Here is an 18,636-nt window from a genome sequence, read left to right as displayed (position 1 = left end):
ATTCTGGAAATCTCCCTCAATGTGGCCCTAATACTCTGTCATACATTTGCACTTTGGCCCTCACTGCATTAGACTTATATACTATATACTTAGACTATAAACTGTGTTACCTTCATCACAATGCTCAAATGTTTTGTGGCTCCAGACAGATTTTTCTTTTTTTTTTGTTGCCTAAAATGGCTCTTTTGATAGCAAAGGTTGCTGACCCCTGACCCCTGACCTAGCCTGTTAATAAATCCCTACACACTGAAGCATGAAGTCATGAACACTTCATTATCAGCTTTTACTGCAGATATTGTCATGACTAAACATAGCATACTATAACTCCGTGCATGTTGGTAGTTGTATTCAACATATTCACTGGTTATATTTTCACATGGACCACCACGTGGTGGCGCTGTATCTTATTTTGTAATATGAAACTAACACTTCCGGGTTCTAATGTTTACATCTGGAGCCGAGCAGCGTCCAGCTGTCATCTTCATCTTCCTGCTCCTGAAAACCCCCTTTTATATGTTAAAAACAACATGTTGTTGAAGTGCTAGGACTTATACACGCTGACGGTAGGCTGTGCTGCAGGACTGCATCAGTCACAACGACACAACAGCTTGACATTAACCAGCTAGCAGACGTAGCAGCTCATCCAGACTGCCTAGGCTGCCTAGGCTAACCAGCTAACCAGCTAACGTTCGCTTGTTGACATTAACATGAGTCTACAGAAATGTGTCTTAACTTCAAAGTTAGAATAGTTTTTATCTGTTGGTTTTCCCGAAAATAAGTGGAAATGGAAATTAAGGGTGACTGTAAATACATAACAACAACTATGTTAAAGTAATATATGTATTTATCTTATTAATACCAGGTCAGCAGGGTGTTTATTGCAACTCTTGTGGTTTTCCTTTTCTTTTCTTTGTAACGTTACAGGATATTCATGAAACTGTTTGTTTATTTGTTTTGCACATTTTAAGACTGTACAACATAACAGAATAATGAATAATATACAGTGCAGGAAGAGGCAAAAACCCACTGGGCTTATCTGAAGCCTCCACCTAGAGACAGGATTAATATAAATAAATAATATGACTACATAATAGTGATAACAAAACAATTAGGACAAGATATATATAATAACAACAATAACAATACAGTAAATATATCAAACTGTACTGAAAGTTGATGATGTATTTTTTTTTTTACTGTTTTATCACTTTGGGGAAAATATGGCCAACAGCAAATAGTGGTGCAGCAAAGACAATTGAATCAAACCAAATAGTGTTTTATATCAATAAATGCTAATGGAAATTGCAAGATAATAACATGTTAAAATAAAAACATGTGTTGGTCGGTGCACACAAGGTTACTCTAAGACAAGTAAGAAAATATTTTGGGACAATGTAACTGATAAGCAGTAATTTTAAGATAATCAATTGTTTTAATAATAGTTTATTATACAAAGATGGATAAGACTAAGGGTGTATGAAAATATCGAGAGAAAAAATGGAATATTATGATTTGTGATACTGTATTGATTCTCAAAAACACTGTATTGATTTTAAATTAATAGTTTACATGCAAAGATTAATTCAGTGAGAACTTAGTTCCTCCCAAAGTAGCTTCTAATGTTAGATGTAGAGCTGCAACGATTGATCGATTAGTTGTCAACTTTTAAGTTAATCACCAACTATTTTGATAATCCATTAATCTGTTGGAATATTTTTTTTAACGAAAAAAGTCAAAATTCTCTGATTCCAGCTTCTTAAATGTGAATATTTTCTGGTTTCTTTACTCCTCTATGACAGTAAACTGAATATCTTTGAGTTGTGGACACAACAAGACATTTGAGGACGTCGTCTTGGGCTTTGGGAAACACTGATCGTCATTTTTCACAATTTTCTGACATTTGTTTTTAGACCAAACGACTAATCGATTAATTGACAGATTAATAGACGATGAAAATAACCATTAGTTGTAGCCCTAGTTGGATGTTACAGGGACTGTGATAAATGCAAATACAGATCACACTGTTCTGATTGCATAAAAGAGTCAACTTTTTTTACTCCCAATTTTATGCATATGGTGGTGTGTTCTTTATACTAGGACAGTTTTACTAAAATTAGGTTTTAAAAAATCGCAATATATTGAATCGTACCCCTGTATCATGATTTGTATCATGATTTGTATCGTATTGCCAGGCTCTTGCCAATACACAGCCCTAGTAGTAGACTAAGATAAACTAATTGAAACTTGGCTTACATTGTAAATCTTTACAGTGGCACAGGCAGCGGGGCTCTGTCATCGGGATCGGCTGCTGAGAGTCCCAAGTATAGACTGAGCTATGAAGAAGAAAAGCAGATGTCCAAAGTCATCTGAGACTTCACAACAGACCAGCAGGACACAGACAACAGTGAGTGGTACTGAGGTAATGGGGCCGCCTGGAAACAGTGGGAGACCTCGGAAAACTGTCCCTGTACCCACAGACAGTTTCTATCACGAGAACACTACGAAAGACAAGAATGCAAACTCAGACCATAGTGTGACAACAGCTGACGACACACAAAAACATCCAGAGAGCAAGTCTAGATCTTCAGGTGAGTGTCTCAGTACCAGCCCCAATGCGTTGTCTCTTGTCTTGTTAAGATAGAAAGTCACACCAAACCCCATTCAATAAAAAGGCAGTTAAGCATAGTTGCTTTGTTTATCAGCAAACATTTTCAACAGTTTCTTCCCTGTCTGTTCCCTTGTAATGTTCTGCTATTACCAAAATTATGTTGGTGGTAGTAAATAGTGGAAAGTGGATTATTTTCTAACAAAGTGATGCTTATTGGATCTTGTTTTATCAGATGTATGCTGATTTGAAAACTCTTAACTGTAAATTAAAGGTCTCTTAAGCCATGTTTTGTATATACGTTTGATATAAACAAAGCCAAGTTTAATTTGCAGATTCTTTAATGGAGTTTGCTATGATGTCCTTTTCATTTAAGTAAAGATAACCTACTTGAACTCAAGCTCTCCTACTTGACTCACTTTCCTTAGGAAACCCACCAGAAATAGCGTCCATTTGCCAATTTTACGTCTTGACTGACAGTTTAGAAAAACACTAATCTGTTATTTCTCCCAGCAGGTAGACTGTCAACTGCTATCTGTCGGCTCTGCCATGGGAAGTTCTCTCCACGCAGCCTGCGGCATGCCTTCAACAAGTGGCCTCAGGATTCCATTGATATTGTTGATGATGAGTCCGACTCAGCAGCCCAGTCACCCCTTTTATTCCACACAGACTTCCAGCGACTGGTCGGGGTCCAGTTGGACCGTGATCCCCGGTTATCAGAGTTTATCTGCAAGAAATGCCACTCCAAGTTCTACAAGTGCCACAGCATCCTGGTCAGGTTTCTGCAGAGAGTCAACCTCCCACCAGTTGGGAAAGAGAACCTCAAAAGCTGGTGAGTCCAGGAAAAAAAAATCTACCCAAGTGTGACTTTAAAAGTGTATATTTATTGTAGGGATTCTCTATTGGTCAGACAGAAAATCTACAAATATAAGCAACTGTTTGTTTCTATTTCAGGAAGAAGTGTCCGGAGGCCTCAATAAACCATGGTTCAACGAGTAAATAAAGCTTTTCTTCTTTGCTTTCGCTCACAGAAATTACATAAAACACAAGTCAACTGATTGCATTACTCTGTTGAGACATTCTGCCTTTTCCTTTCAGCACCACAGTCCTTTACTTCAGACCCTAAGTGCCTCCACAGCCTGGTGTCCTGGGCTCACCACCACGGAGAGGCCTGCCGCTCTTGTCCCGACCTGAAGGAGGTGCGGGACGACCAGTGCTGGGGCTCCGTTAAGGCCATTTGGGGTTGCGTTGATGGTCACAGATACATGATGGATACCACCGCCACCGACCCAGGGTACACAATGGACTTGTGCAGTGGAGTGTTGGGGAGTGGCAATGGTGATGGAGTGATGTCAGAGGAGGAGGAAGATGACGAAGAGCAGCCCAGCGGGAATAGAAGGACCCCAGCAGGAAGTATAAGCACTCTGGCTGAACACAGTCCACCTGCACTCACAGTACAGAGCTCAGTGCTGGCTGACTGGACCAGCAACATTGAAGGTGAGACTGTTTATAGCTCATGAGATCCCCAGAAGGTCTGAGGCTGCATCAGCTGTAGATAAGTGTCTAAATGTTTGAAGGGCACACAAACAATACTACCCGTTTCTCCCTTCTGAAGATCTGATGTTTTTAGATTGTCTTGGTCTAGCATTGTATTGTTATCAAAAGCCCCTTTCACACTGCTTGTTCAATATGGGTAGGGAAAAAAAACGATGTATTGTACCTATGTATGGCGGGTTTTTTTACGATTCTGAAATCCTTTTTTAATGCCTTGAGTCTATGCAGAGGTAGAAGGAAGTTACCGCTTTTATTGTTGTAGTCTGAGTAATGTGACGTCATATCCGTTCCGTATCCATCGACCAAAACAAACCGCCGCGAGCCGAAATGAGAGAGTAGAAAACATTGGAGGGTCCACAATGGATAAGACCTGCACCCTCACAATCCAAAGTGGTAAACACTACACATCCAGTAAAGTATGGAAACACTTTGGGTTTCACACGTTGCAGGAAAAGCAGAGCTAGACATCACGGCTAAAGCTGCATGCTAACTCTGTCACGGACAGGAAACGTTATCGTATCGCGGTAACGTGCGGTCGAGCCGGCCGTCACTATTATCTCCGTGGTCAAATGGGCTGACGCAACAACTGTAGAGCACCCATATACTGACATTTATGTTAAATGCATTCAAACGGCCCCGATGGAGCTGACCATGGATGTATAAAGAGAACAGAGCTGACAGGGGAGCTAGAGACCACCTTGGAGAAGTTAGAGGAAGTATACACGTGTTACTACGTCCAATTTTCAAAATAAGGTGTTAACAAAGGGAACTGTATATACAAAATACATATATGGAAATAAGATTGATTGGATTATATTCACCAGAATTATAAATCATTACATGTCGCTTATAAATGAAAAAGAAAATACCACTAATTTCTGAGGCAAATGTCTTTATTCTTAGATTTTTGGGTTGCTGGGAAAAAAATAAATAATAATGCCTGACAATTACTGATATATTTGCCTTCAGGACATCTCTGACTACATACGTGCTGAAAATCAAACATTTTTACTGGATTAATTTAGATATTTTCCAAAGTAAAAGTCCCTAGAAAGGCATGATTCAACTTTGTCCCATGGTCTAGTGTTAAAAAAGTGAACAAAAATCGTAATATCGAATAGCAATACTTAAAAATCGCAATACATATCAAATCGGCACCCAAGTATCGTGATTGCATTAAATCGGAGATACAGTAGGTGAATCGTCCCAGCCCTATCGTTCAAGGAGGGAATGTTGCGCCGTTATTCTGCCTCTGTGTTCTGTATGAGAGGTACAGAGACAGAATGGGGGGACAGAGTTGTTCTGCTGCTGAGTGGAGCAGAGATATGTCAATAACCTGTTTTGCTACTGCGATTGCTGACACAGATGTTAAGAACTCATCACTATGCATCATCTGAATGTTCATCTGGCTTGTGTGGTGTCTGTATGAATCCTTGGCCGCTCATGGTTGTGGTTTCCCCTCCATTAGATTTCACAGGTCATGAGGGGGCGTTGTCTCCTGCTCCGGCCCAGCTGGAGGACAGGACTGCTGACAGTGATCTGTCTGACAGGTTAGTCACACTGTTTACCTAGACTTGTGCTGTGTTGTGATTATAATGCAACACTGGTTAAGGCATTTTTTGGATTTCCAGGGTAGAGAGTAGAGACACCTCAGCCAAAGTGGGTCCAATAGGGTTTAGTTACTCTTTAATGTGATTAGATTGATAAAAGGCCATCATATCTACAAGAACTGTAACTGTGTGTTTGCGTGTCTAGGTTCATCTGCGAGGATGACTTTGAGGAGAGTAGAAAAGGAGGATTATCAGACGACGAGTTGTTCGAGCCGTTCTCGGACAAGAGGTGGGTACAGATATTCTTCAGCAAAGATTGTTGTTTTTTTCTAAAACAGCAGAGATGGACTTAAAATGACTTCCAACATAAACCCAGGTAATGTGTTCGGTCTACCTTTCTTTCCCCCTCCCAGAGCTCGCAGAGTGACCGTCCCCAACAAGAGAAGAAGAAGAAGCCCGAAGGCCCTGGAGGAGCCCAAAATAAAAAAAAAACCTGGACCCAAACCTGGCTGGAAGAACAAGTTCAAACCTAAAGGGTACGTCGGCCTATTTGACACAACTTAAGTCCTACTTTTCCTTTAATACACAACCTCCATGCAGCACAAGTTAAAGGTGCTAAATTCGATATTCAGAGCATTAATATAGCAGCAAACAACTATTTACTCTGTAAAGATATAGTGGAATAATGTCTACCTGAGCAGAGAATGAAGTCACTCTTCTTCTATGTGTGTTGCAATCCGAGCTAGTGCTGAACGATAAATCGTATTTTCATCGTCATCGCGTTATGAACATGTGCAATAAACACATCACAAAAGACAGCCTGAAACGGGATAATTAAGAAAAATCATTTTATTTAGGGATGGTTACCAAAACCCGGAATTAAACGAGCCACGAGGTTTAAGACCCTAACGTTAGTATATATTGTCACACTGTTTCCAGTGAGATATTAATGAGTTTATATTGTGACTTTGCTGTCATTACTGTTGCTACTCTAGAAACAACATTTAGCCTAGATACATTTAGAATATTCAAATCTAATCCGGTTCTGGCCAACATAAGTAGAGCTAATACGAACACTTCAATATTCGTTTATTTATTGCAAGTCATATCGAGACAATAGAAATGCTCCCAATCCCGTATTTAGCACCTTTAAAGGAACAATGTGTCACACTTAGGGGGATGTATTGGCAGAAATGGAATATAATATTAATAAGTATGTTTTCTTTAGTCTATAATCACCTGAAAATAAGGATCGTTTTGTTTTCGTTACCTTAGAATGAGCTGTTTTTCTACATACGGAGCGGGTCCTATCCAATGAGCCGGTTGCTATGTTTCTACAGTAGTCCAGAACGGACAAACCACTGGCTCAAGTTTCAGTTGGTTTCAATCTGCAACCCCACCGCTAGATGGCACCAAATCCTACACAATGGCCCTTTAAATGTAATATGTGAATGTGTAGATTATCTCAGTGAGAAGCATCTTATATATAATACAACATAAATAGAATAAAATAAAGAAAAAATCTAAAAATGGCCAGGGAGGGATAAAAAAACATCAACATATTAAATATTCATAAAGGCTTTCCTATATTACTGTATTGTTTGAGAAGGGATTTAAAAGAAGCTAATGATGTGGCATGTCTGATGTCAATAGGAAGAGAGTTCACCAGTCTGGGCGCTCTAACAGTAAAGGCCCGGTCTCAAGCCGCGATCCAGGAACAAGCAGCAGAGCCTACCGATGCATTAACAAACTACTATTGTGATTTTATTTTCAGAGAGGAGCTGCCCAACATCTACAAGTGTCCGTATCAGGGCTGTACAGCCGTCTATAAAGCTCCTGATGGTTTGAAGGTCAGACTTCACAAACCATGACATCATTTCACTGTTATATAAGTGATAAGTAATTGGATCAATGATGGTGTATATTACTGTTAGGAATGCTTCAGTACTTAGTATTGGGTGTCCAGCCTATAGCAAGCTAATTTCACTGTTTTCTACAGTAAAATAATGATATCCCATATGGTGTTTAGAATAAGTATATTCAGTCATTTTAATCTGCCCCCAGATGAGACAGGTCTTGTTCTCCAGATTCTGTATAAAGATTCAGTATGCCCCGTCTTTGACTGTATAAATGACATGGTTCTCTTATCGGGTGGACTTTTAGAAGCACATCAAGGAGCATCACGAGGAGGTGAAAGAGCGACCCTGCCCTCATCCTGGCTGCAACAAGGTTTTCATGATCGACCGCTACCTGCAGCGACATGTCAAGCTCATCCACACAGGTGAGGTCAACAGAAAGATTTTGATTTGTTTTTAGACGGTGTTTTACATGCTCTGTTCTTCCCACCTGGGGCCTGTATCATAAGACAAGTTCAGCTTAGTCTGGGGCTGCGGTCGAAAAGTCAAGAAATGACGTCCTAACGTCTTTTCCTAACCACTTGTCCTTGACCTCGGTGGAAAACGTCATGAGGTCAAGGAAAGATGAGAAGGAGAATTTAGAACGATTTAGGACAAGACAACCGTGGTGTTGAGAGAATCCGACTGCACTTCACTAGGCCCCCTAAATTATGATGCGACGGTGGCGGATGTTAGTGACGTGGGTGATGAAACCACAATATTCCCAAGATGGACTACAAAAGACTACTTCCCCCCCCGTGCGGTGTTAAAATAGCTCCTTCAGTAACAGACTGCTTCAGCCGCGGTGTGTTAAACAGAGATATCACAGGTGTCCTTCTGCTGCTGGAACGCTTTACATCAACATATAATAAAGGGTTATCTGACCTAACAGGGGACAACCGGTGAATAATAAAATTACTTCATTCCCAAGGTTGGAATTGAAAAGGAATAACCTACAGGCTAGCACAAAAGTTGAGTTATTGTTTGAGTTATGGTGAAGGAATACAACCATTAAATGTATATTTCTTCATACTCCTTTTTGGAAGTAACATCTATTTAAGTTGATTATTTGTTTTCTATATGTTAACTGTTATATATTTACACATTTAATTTGTTATTCTTGTTTTGTTTTTTTACTAATTTGTTACTTGTTTGACATAAATAAATAGAAATAAAGTGAAACGAAATGGTTGTCACTGCCCACTCATATCTATCAACATGAATCCCAATTAGTATATGACTGTATGGAAATATTATGCAAGATAGGCATATCGTTTGCTTTCATGAACGGCCGAATGGTGTGTCGCTTTCAAAGTTGCGGCCGCAAGGAATTGTGGAATGTCATTATCTCCTTTCCTTTGGTAAAGGATGCTCCAGTGTATCCTCTGCTAAAGGAGATAATAAAGGAAGCATTGAAGCACCTTCCCTCATCATTTAGAGGATTCAAACAGCTCTTATCACGGCTGCTACTGAGATACTTCAAGGTCATTTCACTCCGTTAGGAACCTTCCTGAGAGAAAAATACTTTTTCGACTGCAGCCTGGCTCTTGAGTCTCTTTGGGTAACTTGGCTTCACTGAGCGTAACATTGCCGATCCTTAACTATATATAATAACTGGTATCACAAAGATGTTGATCAATCGGCTCAGTCAGTCTAGGTTAACCAGTAACCAATGTCATATTTTTTTAACTTTTCTAACAATGTAGCTGCGAGCTGCTGCTCCATCCTGAGAGCCGTGTTAAGACAATAGATATGCTCTGAATCCTGTATAGAGAACATTTAATGTGTATGTTGGCTTGTACTTAAGTTTGTCATCTGTGTGTTTCCAGAGGAGAGGAACTACATTTGTGACCAGTGCGGCCAAACCTTCAAACAGAGGAAACACCTTTCGGTTCACCAGATGAGACATTCAGGGGCCAAGCCATTACAGTAAGTACTGATGATGTGATTTGCCACTATAAAACTTCTGTAGCTCATGAACAATTATTTAACCCTCTGAGACCCACAATAGATTTGTTTTAGTCTTTTTTAGGGGGGTACAGGGGGTCTTTAGGGGGAGATAGCAGGTCAACAGTAGATGTCACATAGAAGTGGTGTACATCATCTGAAAGCTGGGAACCTGAAGATTAATTTTAGATGCAGCTCAGCACTCTGTGTGTCAAGTTGTTCTAGTCATTAATCAGAAATAAACATGAATTCATTATTTAAAATGAATTGTAAAAGTGTTTAAGGGTTTAGAACATGATAGAAGTATATGATGATCACCCCCGTGCTCTGTTAAGTTGTTGCTGCAATCTTTGAGTTGATACCATTTGTTACACAGATTTGGTGCTAAATTTAACCATTTTTTACCACTCGAGAATTGATAAAAAATGATCAATAATCCTTCCAAAACACCAAGACCTTGAGGAACACCAAAGAAAAAGCCATGCTGTGATTTGGGATCAAAAACTTTTGACATTTGGAGATTTCTGCAAGAATTGCATTTTTCGGTGATTGGATGGCGAGCACTTCTGTTGTGTAAACTGCTCAGAAACCCCCTATTGTCAATCTAGCTAGTAAAGCCATCCATCCTCTGAATGCTCTAGGTCTGTAGTTTGTGGCTGTAAAGTTTCTTGAGGCTGTAATTATACTAGAGGTCACCACAGGTCATTTTATACAGTGAGGTCAATGAAATGTCTCCTATGGGGACTAACATCATCACACATGAATACAGTTTGGTTCATTGGATCCACAAGAGTCTCTGCTTTACAGTGATACCCAATTTATGTAATTCAAGACTGTTTAGGGACCCCAGTATGCAGAAATATTCAGATGCACCATTTTAGAATAGGAGAAAATAACACATTTATACTGCATGAAAAAAACTGTAGTTTCATATGATATCTGTATCTTTAAAACTGAACCTGCTACAGCCTCTGAAAGACAGTAAAGTCGGTCGGGATCGCGGGTCTCAGAGGATTAAAGTAGTTGATATAAAATGAAGCAGAATTATGATCCTCTTTCTAATTGTATTTGTTTTTCCTTCAGATGTGAGGTGTGTGGCTTCCAGTGTCGCCAGCGTGCGTCACTGAAATACCACATGACCAAACATAAGGCGGAGGCTGACCTGGAGTTTGCGTGCCTGATGTGCGGGAAGCGTTTCGAGAAGGCCCACAACCTGAACGTCCACATGTCCATGGTCCACCCGCTGATTCAGGCCAAGGTCCAGAGAGGCAGCAGCCAGGAGCAGCAGCAGCCGCAGCCGCAGCCGCCACCGTACTCTGACCTGCACACCATAACTCTGACCGGGGAGGTGGTTCAGCAAGACCAGGACAGATGACGGCAGGGGCTCCAGGTGTGCTGCACGGGTACATAAACTATGGGAGTTTCCCAGTTCTGACAACCTGTACTGTAGTTTCCATGTTTTCACATTCAGGTCATGGGCCGGGATGGGACCTGCTATATGGCAATACAGATGTTTATCTCAGTTCTCTACCAGTATAGCAATTTGAAATCAGTTTCTGTGTCTTAAAAACAAAGTCAAACTGTTTTCTTCAACATAAAGTTTCATTTTAGTAGGTATTGACCAATCGGCTGATAATTACTATCTCATGGACAGCTCTTTACAGTTCAAGCATCACTTTTCATTCCAACCTTAAGTTCTCATTTTATTGTCAGGACATCTTCTGACCAAGCGTACCACAAGTTTAGGTTTTAACAGCAGGCCTTCCTTCACTTGTAACATTGTCGAACGCTGCAGTGCAACCTGACGCTCTGGAGCGAACGCATTAAGAATGTTAGGATCCAAGTTTCTGGGTCAACAGGTGAGGCGATTTGTTCCGTGTGAACTGAACAGAGACTTCATGTTGGTATTAGCAGTAATTTAATTCAGTTTAACAGTAAACATCAATGAGATCAAATTGCAAATCGTAACGCTGGATTACATGCTGCATAGTCAATCCCACTTTTGTAGGTACTAGGTAGGCAATTTGAATTCAGCGTGGGAATGGTGGACTGAGCCACTAACAATAAACATAACATTGTATAAAGAGATAATTATAGAGTTAAAAAATGGCGATCATAAATAGTATCATAAACTGGTTTGATTTCATGAAAATCTGAAGGATTATAACTTGAAAAGACGACAACCACTTCTGGTGCCTCTGTTACAGATCTGATGTAAAGATGGTTTTACGCTGCCTGTGGACTATATGGATCTATACAGAGAGTTTAATTTGATAGCTGAAGTACACAGTAGCAGCCACATATAAAAGAATGTGCAGTTGTAAGTCCTAATAATGCAATATTCTTGTTACCTAAATATATGTGAAGCACTTGTTGATGATTCAGTTCAGTTTTTATTATGTCACTGATTTTTATTAAGTTATTACAATGCTAAGTACTCTTTAAGAGTTTATATCTGTATTGTAAACAGTGAAAAGGGCTTCAGATGTCCACGTGTATAATAAAGTCCTGCGTGCATTATGTTTAAAACAACATAAATAAAATGTTTTTTTTTACAAAGCTGAGAGTATTTAGTATAGACTTAACTGGTCAAATCTGAACAGTGTTTCTGTTAGATGTAGAGTTGGGTTGGATAGTCGGACAGTTTCTCTTCCAGACCGTCATTCAGCAGCTTTTCAGAGGAAGTCCATCTCTGGGCTGAGGCTGCGACGGTCCAAGTGTCCAGAGAGAGCTGCTGCCACCTCTGAGTCCAGGTCTGCACACTGGGACTCCAGCTGGACCAGGAAACCACCCACCACCAGAGAGACCGGACGGGAAGGAGTGATGAAGATGAGACGGAGGAGTGGAAGAGAGATAAGTGAATGTTGTCAATAGAAGATCTTACTAAGAGGCATAGTACAGATGTGTACTGTGTATACAGTATTGCCCAATTCCAATCCGGCCCCTACATCCTCCCACTCTGTTTGTAGTCAACACTCACAGCTCAATGAAGCTCCTTCTTTAAGGGTGGAGGGTATAAATGCAGCGGCCACTTTGGGACGAACTTCCCTCTCTCCAGCCAGCAAATAAATATCAGAATCAGAAATACTTTATTGATCTCCCGGGGGAAATTGAGTTACGTTTTGCTCCTGTTTTTTTTTTTAATATATATATATATATATCACTCTCTTTCTCTCTCTATATATATACAGTTTATGTCTATATAGGTATATACAGACGTGGACAAAATTGTTGGTAACGTTCCGTTAAAGAGAGAAAAACCCACAATGGTCACTGAAATAACTTGAAACTGACAAAAGTAATAATAAATAAAAATTTACTGAAAATGAACTAATGAAAATCAGACATTGTTTTTGAATTGTGGTTCAACAGAATCATTTTAAAAAACAAACTAATGAAACTGGCCTAGACAAAAATGATGGTAGCCCTAGAAAAGATGTAAAATAATGTGACCATAGGGACATGTTAAACTAAGGTGTGTCCTGTAAATAGCATCACAGGTATCTTCAAACTTGCAATCAGTCAGTCTGCCTATTTAAAGGGTGAAAAGTAGTCACTGTGCTGTTTGGTATCATGGTGTGTACCACACTGAACATGGACCACAGAAAGCTAAGGAGAGAGTTGTCTCAGGAGATCAGAAAGAACATTATAGACCTTCATGTTAAAGGTAAAGGCTATAAGACCATCTCCAAGCAGCTTGATGTTCCTGTGACTACAGCTGCTCATATTATTCAGAAGTTTAAGGTCCATGGGACTGTAGTCAACCTCCCTGGACGTGGCCACAAGAGGAAAATTGATGACATATTGAAGAGACGGATAATACGAATGGTAACCAAAGAGCCCAGAACAACTTCCAAAGAGATTAGAGGTGAACTCCAAGGTCAAGGTACATCAGTGTCAGATCGCACCATCCGTCACTGTTTGAGCCAAAGTGGACTTAATGGAAGACGACCCAGGAGGACACCAAATCATAAAAAAGCGAGACTGGAATTTTCCAAAATGCATATTGACAAGCCCCAAAGCTTCTGGGAGAATGTCCTTTGGACAGATGAGACAAAACTGGAGCTTTTTGGCAAGTCACATCAGCTCTATGTTCACAGACGCAAAAATGAAGCATCCAAAGAAAAGAACACTGTACCTAATGTGAAACATGGAGGAGGCTCGGTTATGTTATGGGGCTGCTTTGTTGCATCTGGCACAGGGTGTCTTGAATCTGTGCAGGGTGCAATGAAATCTCAAGACTATCAAGTCATTCTGGAGCGAAATGTGCTGCCCAGTGTCAGAAAGCTTGGTCTCAGTTGCAGGTCATGGGTCCTCAAACAGGATAATGACCCAAAACACAGCTAAAAACACCCAAGAATGGATAAGAACAAAACATTGGACTATTCTGAAGTGGCCTTCTATGAGCCCTGATCTAAATCCTATTGAACATCTGTGGAAGGAGCTGAAACATGCAGTCTGGAGAAGGCACCCTTCAAACCTGAGACAGCTGGAGCAGTTTGCTCACGAGGAGTGGGCCAACATACCTGTCGACAGGTGCAGAAGTCTCATTGAGAGTTACAGAAATCACTCGATTGAAGTGATTGCCTCAAAAGGTTGTGCAACAAAATATTAAGTTAAGGGTACCATCATTTTTGTCCAGGCCAGTTTCATTAGTTTGTTTTTTAAAATGATTCTGTTGAACCACAATTCAAAAGCAATGTCTGATTTTCATTAGTTTATTTTCAGTGAATTTTTATTTATTATTACTTTTGTCAGTTTCAAGTTATTTCAGTGACCATTGTGGGTTTTTGTTTCTTTAACGGAAGGGTACCAATAATTTTGTCCACGTCTGTATATATAGAGAGAAATCATAAATCATAAATATGTATAACAGTGCAATTAATAATGATGAAAAATAGGATCTATGCAAATTATAAAAATGCAAGAATAGTATAAATAAATGTGAATATTAGTTTAAATGTTCTGTATAAATAAACACAGTGTTAATGCCGGAGTAAACCAGATTATTGCACAGCTGAATTATTGCATTAAATTATTGTACTGTTGAAGATATAATACATTATGGGGTTATAGCTGCTGATAGGGTTAAACAATAATAAATATATGTTGTGTTTATATGTATAAATATACAACACTTTACAATCTAATGGACATGTCTACTGTTTTCTAGACTAGACATTTGATCCTAAATACAATCTATTTTCTTTAAGTTGATAACATCTGTATGACAATAAAGTAGAATAAATTAAATGTCCGTCTTATTTTGAGCAGTTTACAGTAAATGTTTGTACCAGTAGTCACACAGAACTGACATTAGATCGTGTTCCATGACGAATACTAAACGGCGTTGCATGTCAGCTGGTTAAGTCGGCATCGATGCAGCTCGCTGTTGCAGGGTTTTATAACCCACTTCCACTCTCTACTAAATGGTTTGGGATGGCCCTTAATATGGCGGACCCTCCATGTGAATGAAGTGGATAGGGAGAGGGTGTAGGGGGGGCGGTTTGGAATTGGGCCTGTGTGTGTGTTGGTTACCTGTCTGAGTTGGCTGGCGGACAGAGCAGTTGGAGATGTCTGCGAGATCGCTCTCAAAAGAAACTGCTTGGTGTGGCTCAGGATCTGGAAAGGCTCCATCTGACAATACAATTCATAGGTTTGACTTCAGAGCAGTGTCACGGGTTTGAATGACCTTGTCATCACCTTGATATAAACCATCATCTGATATGAGGCTCAGTCACCTGACTGTCAGAGGGTTCAGTGGCCGGTGTCAGTGTGTGTCCTTCCAGGAAAAGCTGCAGTAGACTGATGTAGCAGAGGACAGCAGTATGGAGGAACCCTGGACAACACACAGCTCTCCTTAGCAGCTCAGCACTCTGCTGGAGCAGCAAGCTACACACACACACACAAACACACACACACACATACAGTATATATATATTACATAGTGCAACTGCAATAAGAATTTGACCTAGCGAGTAACTACAGGTAGTATCAACAATGACTCTAAAAGTGGAAATACGATGTTAAAACACTACTTGTAAGGCCCTGTTAAGACCTGGTATTAACATGCGTCCTCACTGATCCAATCACAAATGGACAGCTCTGAGTACAGGTGTGAACCCACTCAAGACGCATTGAGATCGGATCTTTCAGACCACATTCAGAGGTGGTCTGGGCCACATATAGACACGTTCTTTTAGCAGTGTGTAGTGAATGTGTCCTGGGCCACATTAAGGACCGCCTACTCTACTGACATCCCGCTGGGATCCGCAGGTCTCTGAGATCCTCATGTGAATAGACAGACAGACGTGAGCGCTTGTTTGCCTTGCAGCATGGAAACAGCTTCTGGGCTCTACTGTATTCTGTCGGTACAACTGTATTTTATTAAAATATATCTTATCTATTCATAGTTTTCACGTGACGTCACGGCCCACCTGGAGGGCAAAACAAAGCTGCCCTCCACTGTCCGCCAACAACAGCCCGGCTTTTACAACACTGTTAGTTGTTGTTCAATTTGATGCACAAACTGAAGAGAAGACGAGCCTGGACTGTGTTTCTACGGCACCGTCGAAGGAACCAAAACCCAGAGCCGAGGATTGTGTATTTGTGCAATTTAATTAGACGTGCCTCCGTCCCTGACGAGAGCGGACTACACTGAAACTGAACACCCATGCAACCAACGACTACGACCAAGCTAGCCGTCTCTCCCGTCTCCATGGTCAAACCAGCTCATTTAACCATTCAACCATTTAAATCATTTTCCAGACATTGCTTCACGAGCGTGTGTTACTACGTCTGCTCTGATGTGTCTGTCTCCAGCGGCTGGTTTAACTACGGAGATGCGAGTGAATTTCTTGTCCTTCACCTCGCAAACAAAAGCACTAGTGACCCATCCAGATTGAAAGTACAGATAACTGTGACGTTACACTTTCATCAATCCAGACAGATGTTTCCGGTATAAAGACAAACTTAGAAATGCTCAAATGAATTTAGTCAAGACACAAACGTGGATCTATTCATCTGTCAAACTGCTGGGAGCTGACCTTCATATCTATTCACAACCAGGACTGCAGCTATTTGTTGTTTCTTAATGCATTTAGTCATCAACATGAGCTCCAGCTCCAGACAATATTTTCTACAGACCTATCCAGTAAAGATAGATCTGTTTAATGTGGATACAGGATCGGACGGATATCGAACCGATACTGACTTAAATAGCTGGATCAGGTATTGGTGACAATGGGGCCGATCTATTAATAACATCTATGTTTATATGCTACATTATATACTGGAATTTGAATTCCTGTTTAACTTTTGGCCAATTAGTTGCTGCATTAAAAAGGTTTACACTTGAATTGTTTTTCATGTTAATTTTGATGATTTCTTACCAAGTTGCTGGTGCACAATTTATTATTTTAATAAAAAAAATATCAATTTTGTGAATTTACTAGGGCTGTCAAAGTTAACGCGATAATAGCGCATTAACACAAATTTGTTTTAACGACACTAATTTCCAAACGCAATTGATCTTTCGGAGGTTGCAGTGGGTAGCGGGAGAGTAATGATACTGTTATCATATGAAACTAAAAATCTAAGGAATCTAGTAGTACCAACCATGTCATACCAGCTTGTCGCAAAGGAGGATGAATAACGTTCCAAACGTGTGCTAAATTTTGGCGAGGAAAAACTGGCTTGGTCATTTTCTGTGAATACGAAATATTTATAAATATATATTTCTCCTCTCTGTATAGGCTCCCATGTTTGTTTTACAGCCTCCGTTGAAAAGTAGGAGTAGTGTCATTGATGATGGACATAAATTACTTGTTTCTGTGTTATGATATTTTGTAATACTATGGTGATCATGTGATTGCCTCCCATTGGTCATCTGCTTTGTCTATTTGTTTTAAGCCCTGATGAAGACCTACAGTGGTCGAAACATGTTGGCTTTTTTTCAATAATTTAGCCACTACAATAAAGGCTTTTTAATATATTTCCTTCCTCGTTGCCACTTGTTTTAGTATTTCGGAGTGCCTGGATTGCCTTCTTATCTATCCATGTTTTTTCCCCCCTTTTCCAAGAGCGCCCGACACGTTTTGCGTTACGGTTAAATACACAGAGCAACCAGTTATCTCTCTTTCCTCATTCCATTTCTTGTTGTGTTGATTTTGGTGCAGATGACACTTCAGAATGAGGCTGTCATGTTGGTTCAGGGTTTAGCTCTGTCACCTCACAGCCAGACGGTCCTGGGATGTAAAGTTTGGATCCAGACTTGATTCAAACTTGTTGTGACTCATGCTGTCCAGGGTGTAATCTGTCATGAAATGAATAAATGTGGATGTAGAAAGGCTGCTTTAGATCAGGATGATGTCCTGAAATTGAACTCTTTTGTCACAAATGCTTGTGAATTGTATGCATACTGCATGTAACAGTACGTAATTTGTAAGGGCAGCTGCAGTGTACTAAAAGTAAAAGCATGTGATTTGGGATGTAGTCAGTCGTGCTGCTCCTCGTCCTGGAATGACTGACAGATGGATAACCCCTCCCTCCTCTTCCTGCTCTCAAACACATGCAGCTCCACTCGGTCCATCTATTTCCTTGTTCCCTCCCCTTCAGATCTAAAGTTTGAAGATGGGTGTAACCAACATAGTTGTCGAGTGAGAGCTGACATTCACTGCACAAACATGTTGTTTAGATCAGAGCTCAAACTTGATTCACTTCTCAGGAAGTGAAAGTCAGACAGTCGTTGCTACTGAGAGGTGAAATGGCGCAGAAAGGAGTTCAGCTGGAGCGGGAAACCTTCTCTTGTTCGATCTGTCTGGATCTACTGAAGGATCCGGTGACTACTCCCTGTGGACACAGCTACTGCATGAACTGTATTAAAAGCTTCTGGGATGGAGAGGATGAGAAGAAGATCTACAGCTGCCCTCAGTGTAGGCAGCCCTTCACACCGAGGCCTGTCCTGGTGAAAAGCACCATGTTAGCAGATTTAGTGGAGGAACTGAAGAAGACTGGACTCCAAGCTGCTCCTGCTGATCACTGCTATGCTGGACCTGAAGATGTGGCCTGTGATGTCTGCACTGGG

The 18,636-nt window shown here is 40.5% G+C and overlaps 2 protein-coding genes across 3 annotated transcripts in view; one reads left to right on the top strand and one right to left on the bottom strand.

Annotated features, from left to right (window-relative positions):
* Positions 1-409: 409 nt before the first annotated feature.
* Positions 410-12,104, top strand: znf276 (zinc finger protein 276). 2 transcript variants are annotated; one of them, XM_074631644.1, is made up of 12 exons: positions 410-563; positions 2,271-2,588; positions 3,122-3,437; positions 3,560-3,600; positions 3,704-4,102; positions 5,628-5,709; positions 5,915-5,998; positions 6,123-6,245; positions 7,484-7,559; positions 7,873-7,990; positions 9,434-9,533; positions 10,635-12,104. In XM_074631644.1, exons 2-12 carry the CDS (start codon positions 2,336-2,338, stop codon positions 10,924-10,926), a joined length of 1,884 nt encoding a protein of 627 aa, XP_074487745.1. In that variant the 5' UTR covers positions 410-563; positions 2,271-2,335; the 3' UTR covers positions 10,927-12,104. The 2 variants fall into 2 exon arrangements, with proteins under 2 accessions (XP_074487745.1, XP_074487744.1); XM_074631643.1 differs by having other exon boundaries at positions 3,119-3,437.
* An 82-nt stretch (positions 12,105-12,186) lies between these two features.
* Positions 12,187-18,636, bottom strand: part of fanca (FA complementation group A) — a 37,529-nt gene continuing 31,079 nt past the window's right edge. The window contains exons 40-42 of the mRNA XM_074631641.1: positions 15,293-15,443; positions 15,090-15,188; positions 12,187-12,325 (exon numbers count right to left, since the gene is read on the bottom strand). Coding sequence (XP_074487742.1) covers positions 12,227-12,325; positions 15,090-15,188; positions 15,293-15,443 — 349 coding nt within the window. The 3' untranslated portion in view covers positions 12,187-12,226. The remainder of the gene's footprint in view (positions 12,326-15,089; positions 15,189-15,292; positions 15,444-18,636) is intronic.

The sequence above is a fragment of the Sebastes fasciatus genome, chromosome 4 (assembly GCF_043250625.1).
Source record: "Sebastes fasciatus isolate fSebFas1 chromosome 4, fSebFas1.pri, whole genome shotgun sequence".
In the NCBI taxonomy this organism is placed as follows: domain Eukaryota; kingdom Metazoa; phylum Chordata; class Actinopteri; order Perciformes; family Sebastidae; genus Sebastes; species Sebastes fasciatus.
Note: the sequence above shows the minus strand (reverse complement) of the source record. Positions and strands in the feature narration are given on the sequence as shown.

Bases quoted from the DNA above. Each gene is read 5' to 3' on its own strand.
- znf276 (XM_074631643.1), top strand. From the start codon at position 2,336: ATGAAGAAGAAAAGCAGATGTCCAAAGTCATCTGAGACTTCACAACAG. The intron at 5,710-5,914 runs GTTAGTCACACT...TTGCGTGTCTAG, and splicing joins GACAGTGATCTGTCTGACAG to GTTCATCTGCGAGGATGACT. The intron at 6,246-7,483 runs GTACGTCGGCCT...TTTTATTTTCAG, and splicing joins AACAAGTTCAAACCTAAAGG to AGAGGAGCTGCCCAACATCT.